The sequence below is a fragment of the Coregonus clupeaformis genome, chromosome 27 (assembly GCF_020615455.1).
Source record: "Coregonus clupeaformis isolate EN_2021a chromosome 27, ASM2061545v1, whole genome shotgun sequence".
In the NCBI taxonomy this organism is placed as follows: domain Eukaryota; kingdom Metazoa; phylum Chordata; class Actinopteri; order Salmoniformes; family Salmonidae; genus Coregonus; species Coregonus clupeaformis.
This window is the reverse complement of record NC_059218.1, coordinates 34037358-34050363: the sequence shown is the minus strand read 5'-3', so window position 1 is coordinate 34050363 and position 13006 is coordinate 34037358. Positions and strand designations below refer to the sequence as shown.

At 40.7% G+C, this 13006-nt stretch overlaps 1 protein-coding gene across 1 annotated transcript; it reads left to right on the top strand.

Moving 5' to 3' along the window:
- The first annotated feature begins 9997 nt into the window (after positions 1-9997).
- On the top strand, positions 9998-11817 carry LOC121541215 (insulinoma-associated protein 1a-like). Its single transcript, XM_041850186.2, has one exon. The coding sequence runs from the start codon at positions 10170-10172 to the stop codon at positions 11418-11420; it is 1251 nt and encodes a 416-aa protein (XP_041706120.2). The 5' UTR covers positions 9998-10169; the 3' UTR covers positions 11421-11817.
- The last annotated feature ends 1189 nt before the right edge of the window (positions 11818-13006 follow it).

The following is a 13006-nucleotide window of genomic DNA, read 5'->3' as shown; positions in this document are numbered from 1 at the left end:
GCTAAGACCATGACCAGAGATGCATAGGCCTACAGAATGTGGTTTCAAGAAACAACACCAGGGCTCTTTTATCAAGATAAAACATGTACATTAACTCTCTAGTCAAGGAAAAATAAGATTTATCATGCAGAGGTTAAGTTGGTATCATGATGAGTCACTGAAGAATGTGTAGGTTTGTGGGAGAAGAGTGCATGACTAGAAAAGGTACATTTCCTGAAGAAAATGTGTATGCTTGCTTCATCTGTCTTAAAGAAATGGTATTGTATTGTAAGTTTTAATTGTTATTTATAACGTAAGAATATTGTAACAACAGTGACAACTGCTATAGAAATTATAACCCTAACCCTAGATTAATGTACACACGCCAACTCAACCCTGTCCACATCCTGGTTCAAGTAACACTAGCCTCAACGACAACCTGAACTCTAACCCTAGCTTTATGTCCAAACCCTGGTTTAACCCTAACCCTAACCTTAACCACAACCCCTAACCCTAGCTTCTTGTCCACATCCCAGTTCAACCCTAACCCTAGCCTCAATGACAACCCTAACCGTAATACTAACCCTAAGGCCCCAATCTGTGCTATAGCTTCATTTAAATGCAAAGGCAATGATCACTCGTTCGGATTACCTTTAAATTTAAATTGCGCTATAACGCAGATCTTCCGAGGTCCAGATAGAATCTAACCCTAAGCCTAGCTTCTAGCTTCATGTCCACATCCCAGGGAGTAAAAACAATACTTGTTACATTGCACTTATAGGAATAATTACACCATTATAACAACACTGTAATTTTAAGTGTGACCATGGGATGTAGTAGCCTACACCACCAAACATCTAGTAAAGTATTTCCTATAAAATACTGCAGCCTAATAGGAACAGTCTGTGGTTGGTACATCCATTTGTTTACTTTTAAATTAACCTTTTACTGCAGTGGGCTAAATCAGGGTCACACAGTGTTTCTTTGTAGTCTTAAACAAATCTACTTTTAATCAAAAATATACACCTCACCCACGGTTATGGGCTTAACAAAAAGAGGACACCTGTACCATGTCAGATATAGAGTTGAAATGTATTACATTTTGAGTTTGCGTCCCGATATTACACTTTATATACAGCACAGAAGACTGAAATATAACAAAACCGTTTAACATAGAAACACCGGATTTCTGGTATAAAAAAAAGAAGAATGTTTATTAATTATGAAATTATGAACAAATATGAATAACTTTCCACCCATGAGGCCACTAGTCATTTGACTGCAGGAAAGAGCTTCTGATATATAGCCATTGATTCTAGAATAATATAACTTGTATAATGCTTGATGAGCTTAGTTCAACTGTCTTACCCCATCAGAACCCAAAATATAAGCTTGTTTTAAACAATGTACCTAATTGTACACACACACTGTATTTAAAAAAAAAAATGCATGCATGATCAATCCTTGCATCCATAGCCATGTCTATGAATTTGAGAGGGGTTAAATTTTTCTGCTGTTTAACAAAACAAGTGCAGAGCGGCCATTACATTTTTCTTCGAATCCGAGGCTGCAGCTTTAAGTGTACTGCTGCCTAATTATTCAGTTTTTGATTGTTTATTAGGTTTTTTTGCTTGTTTGTAGCATATGTCCTGAAATATATTAACAGAAAAACACATATTTGTTTTTAAAAAATAGGAAAGTCAATTTGTGAAGTTTCATTTTGAGAACTTTCTGAATTCACTATTAGCCATCATTATTCTCAGAAGGTTCTCTAAATATAACAAGAATATATAATGTGTACGAATTGTTGTTGTTTGTTTGTTTGTTTTACATTGTTTTGAGATGTTCTCGTATTATGGGACGCAATAATGTCCCCTATTTGAAATAAGGGTAGGCTGTAGCCCTACACTCTAAGAAATTACCCATGGATCAACCTAAAAATAAATACTTCAGCTAGTTCCAAGTAAATTTGTTAGTTTTTTTCAATTAAAAAATAAATAACATTTTTTGAAACCAAATATATGATTCAATGTTTCATATATTTGATTATTAACAAACCTATGTTTCAAGTTTGACCTATTTCTTTCAACACTCAACCTACTTTTCCCCTTTGGTTAAACCTAATAAATAACAAACACAAGCAACGATTTGGGTTAAACGAACCAAAGCGTAATTTTCGATCATTCCAATCAGCACTTCAGATGAACAAAAACAGATAAAGCAACACCTCACGGCACAACGCCTCTCCCCTATTTGACCTAGATATTTTGTGTATGTATTGATATTTAGGCCGTTTTAAAATGTATGTAGTTCTGCCTTTGAGCTGTTCTGTATTATGTCATGTGTCATGTTCTGTGTGGACCCCAGGAAGAGTAGCTGCGGCTTTTGCAACAGCTAAAGGGGATCCTAATAAATTACCAAAAAAACAACAGCGCCACCTAGGCCCGCCTAACTGAAAGTTTAATATGGTTGGTTGAGGTGAGATGTAGGCCTATATGATTTTAGGACGTGAAAAATAATTGAGCGATTTCCACTAGATGGGCCAGCTGCAAAGTCAAAATTGGCTATATTGTAAAAATTCGAGAAAACCCAAAATCGCTTTTTGGTCTTAATTTAAGGTTAGAGTTAGGCATTAGGGTTAGCAGTGTCATTAAGGTTAGCGTTAAGGTTAGGTTTAAAATCAGATGTTAAGACTTTGTGGCTGTACCAGCTAGAGAACATTCTGCAGAGCTGCCTCCAGAACAAGATTAATGACAAAAAACGCTAACCTGCAAAAATGACATGAAAGTCGAATAGGCCTACACCTAGCCTACATTTTATTTGTCCCACGATTAAATCCGGGAGGTGACTGTGGATCTTTCTCAATCCATCAGTAGGTTCCTTTGTACATTAGTCACACGCGATATCTCAGACAGCACTGGGCCGATTTCGATGAAACTCGTGTGAATGATGCGTCTTGCCATAGAGATCCGGCATTTACAAAATTACACTGATTGGCCCAAGGGGGGAGCTGTAGTAATTAACTGAAATGTGTTAGTCACATGCAATATCTCAATTGGCCCAAGGGGCGCTGCATCATTCGTGGGGGACGACATGATAATGCAACCTGTTGCCTTATTGTAATAAATTGACACAAAAACATGTTTAAAAAATAAAGATTTCTATTTTGAAGGAATTCAGATTAAGAATTCCACAAGAGGGGTCAAGAACACATGTGTATTATCACTGCTACCTCCTTCTAATGTATCACGATTTACGTTTTTAGATTACACCCCCTGCCTTTACCCTATTTAATCTGACTGTGAATGGTTGAAAAGGGATTGGAGAGTCATGCTGCTGTAGCTGCATTTTTGTTTCTTCTATTGTTGTTGGAAGGCTGTGTATTCATGTCCTCAGCAAACTGTACAGCTGTATGTAAATAAGACAGCACGAACTGCACATGGCCCACGAGCGCCACGGGCCAATCGCTGGCGTTCCTGCATCCTTTCCCGTAGCAACAAGATTACACATTCCGAATTCCTCCTGCCCAGGCTGTGCGCTGAACAAAGGCAGTGTAGGCCTACGGTGGCGGTGCCTCTGTATAGCCCATAGGCTGATCTAGTCCCAGGCATTGAGTATTCTTCAAAATACATTTTCAAGCAATTGCTAAGACTATGACGAATCATCAATGATGTGCGTGATGTGATGATGATGATATCATTGTAGTCATAGTCGGTCGCTTAATAGGTTATAGACCAAGGTCTAACCAGGATGGTCATTTCCGAGGTGTTTGAAAGCGTGTGGTTATTCATTATTTTCATACTTTATGTTTCTCAAAAGCTGCTGCTCTCATCCCCTCGTGACTCATGTCTAAAACTGTGAAAGCCACATTTCATTGCCTGGTTGTGATTGTGCTCTTATTAAATTATCGAAGTTGCTTTTTTTTAAATGTATAATTACCCTTACCTACTGAGGCTGAATTCAAATGTAAAATGTAGGACAGGGCTCATAAACACCCCGAGTGCCCATGCAACATTCCTCTTTTTGATTAGCCTACATGTTCAAAACAACATTGTGTTGGCTAACATTGTAGTTGTACTCTGATGTATTTAACTTATTGCTAGATATTACTGCACAGTTGGAGCTAGAAACATAAGCATTTCGCTGCACCTGCGATAACATCTGCAAATTAGATTTTGAGGTTAATGACATTAGTTTGAACTGGTTGACCAGTCTATATTGCGCGTGGCGCCTTTTTAAAACGTGTTTTTCTTTATAAGCCTCAGTAGATATAGGTATTCCGTTAGTTTAAAAGCGCCACATTTGTGATTCCGTTTAATTATGCCACCGCTGAACTGTGTGTCTGAGTCAGGCAGGTCACGTCAAAGAATAGGACCGAATTCAATTCTCCAGCTTTATGCAAATAGGGTGTCACAGAGGTCAGGGCGGGCGCGTGGCTTGTGCCTCCAAAGGCACATGCTTCAAACGTCCAATTCCAACAAAGGCAGAAAGTAAAAATGTGGGGAAAGTCCCCCCTTCAACCCCGAACACACAGGCCTATTCAAATACATGCCCTTCGCCTCTCCATAGTGCAATCCTCCTCGCGCTCCAACTTTTTTTGTCTCGTATCCCCAAAGGACAACAAAAAAAATCCAATAACAATCAATGCTCCCGAGACAACAGACCGGTTGGGAGACACCGTACAACGGCTGGGGGATGTGTGTGTGTGTGTGTGTGTGTGTGTGTGTGTGTGTGTGTGTGTGTGTGTGTTTGCCCGCCCTTGCGTTTGTGCGTGTGCGCCCTGAGCATATACCAAACCAGATTGCTGCTGAGGACAGCATCGGTGTCTCCTATTGTGGGACATGCTTATTCTTCATAACAACATCATCTGATGCACTGTGGGAGCTAGAAGCACAAGCATTTTGCTACACCTGCAATAACATCTGCTAAACACGTGTATGTGACAAATAAAATGCGATTTGATTTGATTTGATTTGACGCCTATTTTAAATCAATGTTGACAAGTTAAAAAATAAGGGTATAAGACAACAGGCTAAAGGTAATGATTTTGTCTAGGTTGATAGGCCTAATATCTAATGTCTATCAAAACAAGAATGTGTATTTATTTGTATTTTATTTCAATGCACAATAACACAATATGCACAGGCCTATTTTATACAGGAACTTATAGAATTGCAACAATATGCCATAAACCTACACACCATTTTGAGGTTAAGCCCAAAAGAGGCAAAAAACATTAATCAATGCAACTGACTGCTTAGATTAAATAAAATTATATCCAACAATACAGGTCCTTACATTGTAAAACCAAGTGTTTACACATAACTTAACACTTTTCTGTAACACTTTTTAAATGTGTCAAGGCATTTAGAATTTCAATGAAAACACTGTCACAGTGTTTAGATTGTAAACACCAGAACATGCTTATTCGCTGTAACACTTTTTAAACACATGAACACATTTTTTTCAGCACAAAGGGTTTAGGTTTTAAACGCTAAACACTGGGGGTGTTGTTTTAACACTGTAGGGTGTAATGCAGTATTTGCTTATTTCCCAGCATTCCTTTCGAGTGAATGTTAGAGATACCCACCCATGACTGTGTTTGTTAGTGACAGATACATGGTTGTTGCATTATTGCTGGAGCTTTCACCAAAGTGACTGCTTAAGTGAATGTGTTGCAATTAGAAGTAAATCCTTTATGACCACATATTAGACATTTAGTTATGGCCTAGTTATCCTCAACATTGTCTGAAAATCCTGGTTCATAGGCTACATCAGACCTGCAAGTTTGTGAAGTGATTAGTAAGTCCTATCAGAATCCAGCCAGAGGGAGGATATCCAAGAATTTGAATATCAAATCACTCGCAACCTGCACTCAGAGTGACTGCTATGGTGAAGGACTTAATAAACAAGACTACCTATCAATTAATCAATATGCATGAGGAAACATAGATATTAAAACAAAATATTCTAAAAATCAACCTGCAACAAAGCATGCTGGGAAATATGATAATGAGGCCCCTCCCATTTCTTTTTCAGTGGGCAGATTCGATTATATTGAGCCGCGGGGCACCGGTCTATGGCCCGTGATGTGAACGGGCAAAGACGGTGAGGGATGAGCGCCCTTCTCAAATCGAACAGTAATCTGTGCCGCTCAGTCATGTTGTCAACAAGGCAGCATGGTCCACTGTCCAGAAACATACAACATCTCTTTTCCATAAAATATATGTCTGAATTTTCAAACTAGTTTTCATTGGGAAGGCAAATAAAGAGTTTTTATCAAAAGCAATCACTTTTGCATGTAAAAACAGAATGCTTAATTACATCACTTTTGTTTTGAGCCGACTTCGCCGTTTGACCGCCATTTGCCTCATGCAGTGTGACACTTCTTCTGCGCATAGAGTTGATCAGGCTGTTGATTGTGGCCTGTGGAATGTTGTCCCACTCCTCTTCAATGGCTGTGCGAAGTTGCTGGATATTGACGGGAACTGGAACACACTGTCGTACACGTCGATCCAGAGCATCCCAAACATGCTCAATGGTGACATATCTGGTGAGTATGCAGGCCATGGAAGAACTTGTACATTTTCAGCTTCCAGGAATTGTGTACAGATCCTTGCGACATGGGGCCGTGCATTATCATGCTGAAACATGAGGTGATGGCAGCAGATAAATGGCACGACAATGGGCCTCAGGATCTCGTCACGGTATCTCTGTGCATTCAAATTTCCATCAATAAAATGCAATTGTGTTTGTTGTCCGTAGCTTATGCCTGCCCATACCATAACCCCACCGCTACCATGGGGCACTCTGCTCACAATGTTGACATCAGCAAACCGCTCGCCCACACGACGCCATACACGTGGTCTGTGGTTGTGAAGCCGGTTGGACGTACTGCCAAATTCTCTTACTGCCAAATTCTCTTAAATTATGTTGGAGGAGGCTTATGGTAGAGAAATGAACATTAAATTATCTGGCAACAGATCTGGTGGTCATTCCTGCAGTCATCATGCCAATTGTATGCTCCCTCAAAACTTGAGACATCTGTGGCATTGTGTTGTCTGTCAAAACTGCAAATTTTAGAGTGGCCTTTTATTGTCCCCAGTACAAGGTGCACCTGTGTAATTGTAACCGGTGTGAAATGGCTAGCTAGTTAGCGGTGCGCACTAGTAGCGTTTCAATTGGTGACGTCACTCGCTCTGAGACCTTGAAGAAGCTTTTGGGGAGCGACGGGTAACGGTGCTTCGAGGGTGACTGTTGTCGATGTGTGCAGAGGGTCCCTGGTTCAAGCCCAGGTAGGGGTGAGGAGAGGGACGGAAGCAACACTGTTACATAATGATCATGCTGTTTTATCATCTTCTTGATATGCCACACCTGTCAGGTGGATGGATAATCTTGGCAAAGGAGAAATGAGCACTAACAGGGAAGTAAACAAATGTGTGCACAACATTTGAGAGAAATAAGAATTTTGTGTGTATGGAACATTTCTGGGATCTTTTATTTCAGCTCATTAAACATGGGACCAACACTTTACATGTTGCGTTTATATTTTTGTTCAGTGTAGGTAAGGTGACAAATTCCTAACACTTATCTGAATAAAAGGCATGGAAAGTCACATACATTTCTAATGACAATGCACTCTAAACAGGACGATGGGAAAGTAAACACTAGTGTATAAAATCTGAACACTTAGGAGATATACACTACCAGTAAAAAGTTTGGACACACCTACTCATTCAAGGGTTTTTCTTTATTTTTACAATTTTCTACATTGTAGAATAATAGTGATGACATCAAAACTATGAAATAACACATATGGAATCATGTAGTAACCAAAAAAGTGTTAAACAAATCCAAATATATTTTAGATTTTAGATTCTTCAAAGAATCCACCCTTTGCCTTTGCACACTCTTGGCATTCTCTCAACCAGCTTCACGAGGAATGCTTTTCCAACAGTCTTGAAGGAGTTCCCACATATGCTGAGCACTTGTTGGCTGCTTTTCCTTTACTCTGCGATCCAACTCATCTCAAACCATCTCAATTGGGTTGAGGTCAGGTGATTGTGGAGGCCAGGTCATCTGATGCAGCACTCCATCACTCTCCTTGGTCAAATAGCCCTTACACAGCATGGAGGTGTGTTTTGGGTCATTGTCCTGTTGAAAAACAAATGATAGTCCCACTAAGCGCAAACCAGATGGGATGACGTATCGCTGCAGAATGCTGTGGTAGCCATGCTGGTTAAGTGTGCCTTGAATTCTAAATAAATCACAGACAGTGTCACCAGCAAAGCACCACCACACCATCACACCTCCTCCTCCATGCTTCACGGTGGGAACCACACATGTGGAGATCATCCATTCACCTACTCTGCGTCTCACAAAGACACAGCGTTTGGAACCAAAAATCTCAATCTGTTGCTTGTGTTTCTTGGCCCAAGCAGGTCTCTTATTATTATTGGTGTCCTTTAGTAGTGGTTTCTTTGCAGCATTTCGACCATGAAGGCCAGATTGACTGACCTTCATGGCTTAAAGTAATGATGGACTGTCGTTTCTCTTTGCTTATTTGAGCTGTTCTTGCCATAATATGGACTTGGTCTTTTACAAAATAGGGCTATCTTCTGTATACTACCCCTACCTTGTCACAACACAACTGATTGGCTCAAACACATTAAGAAGGAAATAAATTCCACAAATTAACTTTTAACAAGGCACACCTGTTAATTGCAATGCATTCCAGGTGACTACCTCATGAAGCTGGTTGAGAGAATTCCAAAAGTGTGCAAAGCTGTCAGCAAGGCAAAGGGTGGCTACTTTGAAGAATCTAAAATAGAAAATATATTTTTGGGTTACTACATGATTCCATATGTTATTTCATAGTTTTGATGTCTTCACTATTATTCTACAATGTAGAAAATAGTAAAAATAAAGAAAAACCCTTGAATGAGTAGGTGTGTCCAAACTTTTTACTGGTACTGTAGGTGTTCTCCTGGTTGGAAAGTGACTGGAAAAGCTGACTATCATGTTTAATCTTGCATTCTAAACGCCTGTGTTTAAGATGAGCATATTAATTGGCAAATCTAAATGCCTTATGTTTACGTTTTAAACACTGACATTTAGTTTATAGGTAAACCTGTCACATGTTTCATGGCTTTACAGTTAGGCTATGGAAGATGTTTGGTCTGTGACCGTTACCGTTTATCGATTTCAAACGTTTTTGTTGGCCTTTACAAGACAGCCCTGATTCAGATAGCCCTGCTGCTAATAATCTGTATTTTGGAAGGTTGGGGGTTGGGTCTGTATATGTAATGTATTTTTGCGCCAGATTGTGGACGTGTGATGAAAATTGTTAATTTCGCTGACAATGACATGACAGACTGTTTCTATTGTTGAGTTGAGACGTTTGACGTTGGCGGTATTCAATGTTTGCCACAACTAGGGAGCAGAATTGTTTTCAACGTTGATGATAAAATAATTAGGATCCCCTTCACACCAGGGACTGAATTTTCAAAACGTAAAATGGAGTTCCACATACGGAGTTACTTTTTTTGTGCTTTTTCTTCTCTTGATGTTGAAATCACATTCAATTAAATTAAATTGTTCAAAGGGTTGAATGCCCCTGAACGCCTATGTTTAAGGTGAATTTGAGCAGAGCTTTGCCTCTTTACCCCCAAACTGGCACAAGCCTGACTCACCCCCATCCCCCTCCTTTTGAAACGTGCGTTTTGATGAATGGATGGACGGCTGCGGCACGTGTGTGTTGAATAGAGTCTCAGAGGACATGGGAGGATAAAGGCTGGATAAGTGTGGTGTGGCTCTGTGTAATCTGCATAATGGCTAGGGATCGTCAAGGACGGGGCAAGTGGTCTGGGGGCAGGGGGGGTGGACTCGGCAATGGGGAGGCTGACATCTGCCGCTGTGCTCCTCAAAGACTCCCGGTGGATCATGTTGCCGGGCCTTTCTATTGACGGCTGGACTGCTGCCATCTGCGTCCTAACTGACGCACAATGACCGCTCGGGGCCTTTATAAAGACCGAGACAAACGACAGAGGGCCAGTGTGGACAGGTACCGCAGAGCGAATAGGACGCATTACGATTACGCACGCCTCTTTCCATTTCCTGGCCTCGACTTTAACAGCAACAACTTATTGAGGTTGATTATAACGCGTCGTGTGTGTTTCCTGACAGTCACCATGCCAAAGGGTTTCCTTATAAAACGTTCTAAAAAGGCTGGTCCTGTTTCATACAGGATACGCGAGGAGGACTTGGCGCTGGACGCCAACTGTTCTCCGCTGGTCGAGAATACCCCGGCTCATGCACTGCCCTCGGTGTGCCACAACTTTATCAGAGTTCTCAGCCCGGGTATTTTCGGTGGAATGCCAGAGTCTCACCGTGCGCCTTCACTGAGCCCGACCCGGCCTGACAGCGAGGGATATCAATACACACCCGTGGACGCCGCTCATCAAATGTTAAGCTTTCTTTCTCCTGCTCCATCAGATACCTTTCCCGAGGCAAATTTGGGAAGCTTCACCATTGATGGTTCCCCAGTGTCGCCGTCTCTTCCGGAGATGACCACCAGACTGGACACCATGTGCGGGAATGCTAAATCTGCAGCAATGAAGCGGCCTGCCTCCTCCAACGCGAAATCTCCCCATACTAATTATAAAAAGCGCAAGTCCTCAAGCTCCCAAAACCAAGAGAAGAAGTCCAGCGTCCGGGATGAGGTAACCACATCTCCCGTCCTCGGATTGCGCATTACAGAGGAGGCAGAGGATGAGGTGAAGCAGCGCTCCAACACCAGCAGTCCGCTTGGAGAATTCATCTGTCAGCTTTGCAAGGAGCGGTATGCAGACCCTCTCACTTTGGCCTTCCACAAGTGCTCTCGCATTGTCCGAGTCGAATATCGCTGCGACGAGTGTGACAAAGTTTTTAGTTGTCCTGCTAACCTGGCCTCCCACAGACGTTGGCACAAGCCAAAGGGTTTTCAAGTGGAGAGAGTCTTGTCACAGAGAGAGGAGAGCCGACCTGACACACCAACAGCCAGAGAGGCGCTCCCACCCTCCCCGCTACCCTCAGACTCGGGCTCTGATGAAGAAATTATGTTCAGCTGCCCACAGTGCTCAAAGAAATTCAGAAAACAAGCGTACCTGAGGAAACACTTGGCCTTGCACAATAGGAAAGCAGCTAGTCATCCCCAGAATCAGTCTCCTTCGGCCAAAGTCTCCGACCAACAACACATCAGCCCGCTCAAGTCCGGCCTAGAAACACCCGAGCCCTCCGCCAAATACGCAGGGACTGAGTGCATCACAAAGGTGACAGGAGAGGTGATTCCGTGTCGATTTTGTGGTGATAATTTCTTCTCCTCCCCTGGCCTCACCGGACACATAAACAAATATCACCCAACGGAGAGCAGACAGGTCATCGTTTTGTCTCAAACTATTTAATGACCTCAGACTGTTTGCTTCGGCATTATGACTGAATTCCATGTTTGGACAGAGTTCTTGTCAACAATTGTGAAATCAGAAATGTTTCTCCTGAATAGTAGGCTATAGTTTTGTGTAAATTAGTTTTGTTTTCTACAAAGTTATATTTATCTATCTAATCAATTATTTATTTGATATTTATTTATTTGTTTATTTAATCATGTATTTGTTTGTTTATGTATCTTCCCACATTTGTATTAATCATGTTGCTTTTGACTGTGATGATGTGCGTAATGACAGAAAAGCAATCACGCATTGCTTCTAATTACCGCTGACCAAATTAATGTGTCATATTTTTCGTTGAAACAATATTATCATGCCAACTTCTTCCTAAAATAATAAAGGGAGTATAAATCTACTCTGCAATTGTGTATTTATTATAGAAAATATGTAATGGTGTTTTGACTTTTTGTTAGGTTAGATCCATTTTCTGCAACATCTACTTTCCATACATGCCATGTATAATTTCTCCAACACCAATTCTAAAAGTATGCTCTTTATTTAGAGTATATAAACTATTAAAAAACATGGACTATTCCATGACCCCATTTGATGTAGAATAGTTCCTACCGACAATCAATTTTTCCAACTTTACGCATCGACCTTGACAGTGGTCATTAGGTCCAACTTCAGGGGAAGGGTGCATGCAGTAGGTCTGTCCTCGAGTATCCCCAACAGCACACATTTGGGTTGTTGCCCCGGACAAACTCACCTGATTCAACTCATTGACGGCTTGATGATAAATTGAGAAGTTGAATTAGGTGTCCAGGGCTACAACAAAAATGTATACTGTTGGGGGTACTCCACGACTGCCAGAAGTCTGTCTTAAATTCCACAGACAGGATGTTGTTTTTGACTTCTTAGGGATAAAACAAAAATCCAGAATAACAATTTTGCCTATAGCCTATTTACGAAATTACGCACGTGTTGTTGTTTTCATAAAACGTAGTGAATAGCCAATAAATAAATAAAAATCATGTCACCTTTATTTATACAGGTAAGTAAATTAAGAACGTTCTTATTTACAATGACAACCTATCATAAGTATATACTGTATTCTATTCTACTGTATTTTAGTCTATGGCTCTCCGACATTGCTCGTCCTAATATTTATATATTTCTTAATTCCATTCTTTTACTTTTAGATTGTGTGTATTATGTGTATTGTTGGAGGTAGAAACACAAGCATTTCGCTACACCCGCACTAACATCTGCTAAACGTGTATGTGACCAATAAAATCTGATATGATACATTTCAAAATGTCACCATATTACTATTTCAAAATGTGTTGGAAATCTGACAAAATATAAGTATGCCCTGTTTTTTACCACTATTCCAAAATAAATTGAAATGGTTCAAATTGAAATGGTTTGTTATAACAAGCCAAGGAAGAGTCCATTTTGGACGCAAGAGATCCTCTCACATCAACTGAAAACAATTGTTGTAAACTACACTTGTATCATCCCGCGCCCTTGTGGTACAAAGAAGAATTGCTGCCGTTTGCTTGACACACACAGAAAGGTGAACGCTCCCTCTTCTTCAAATC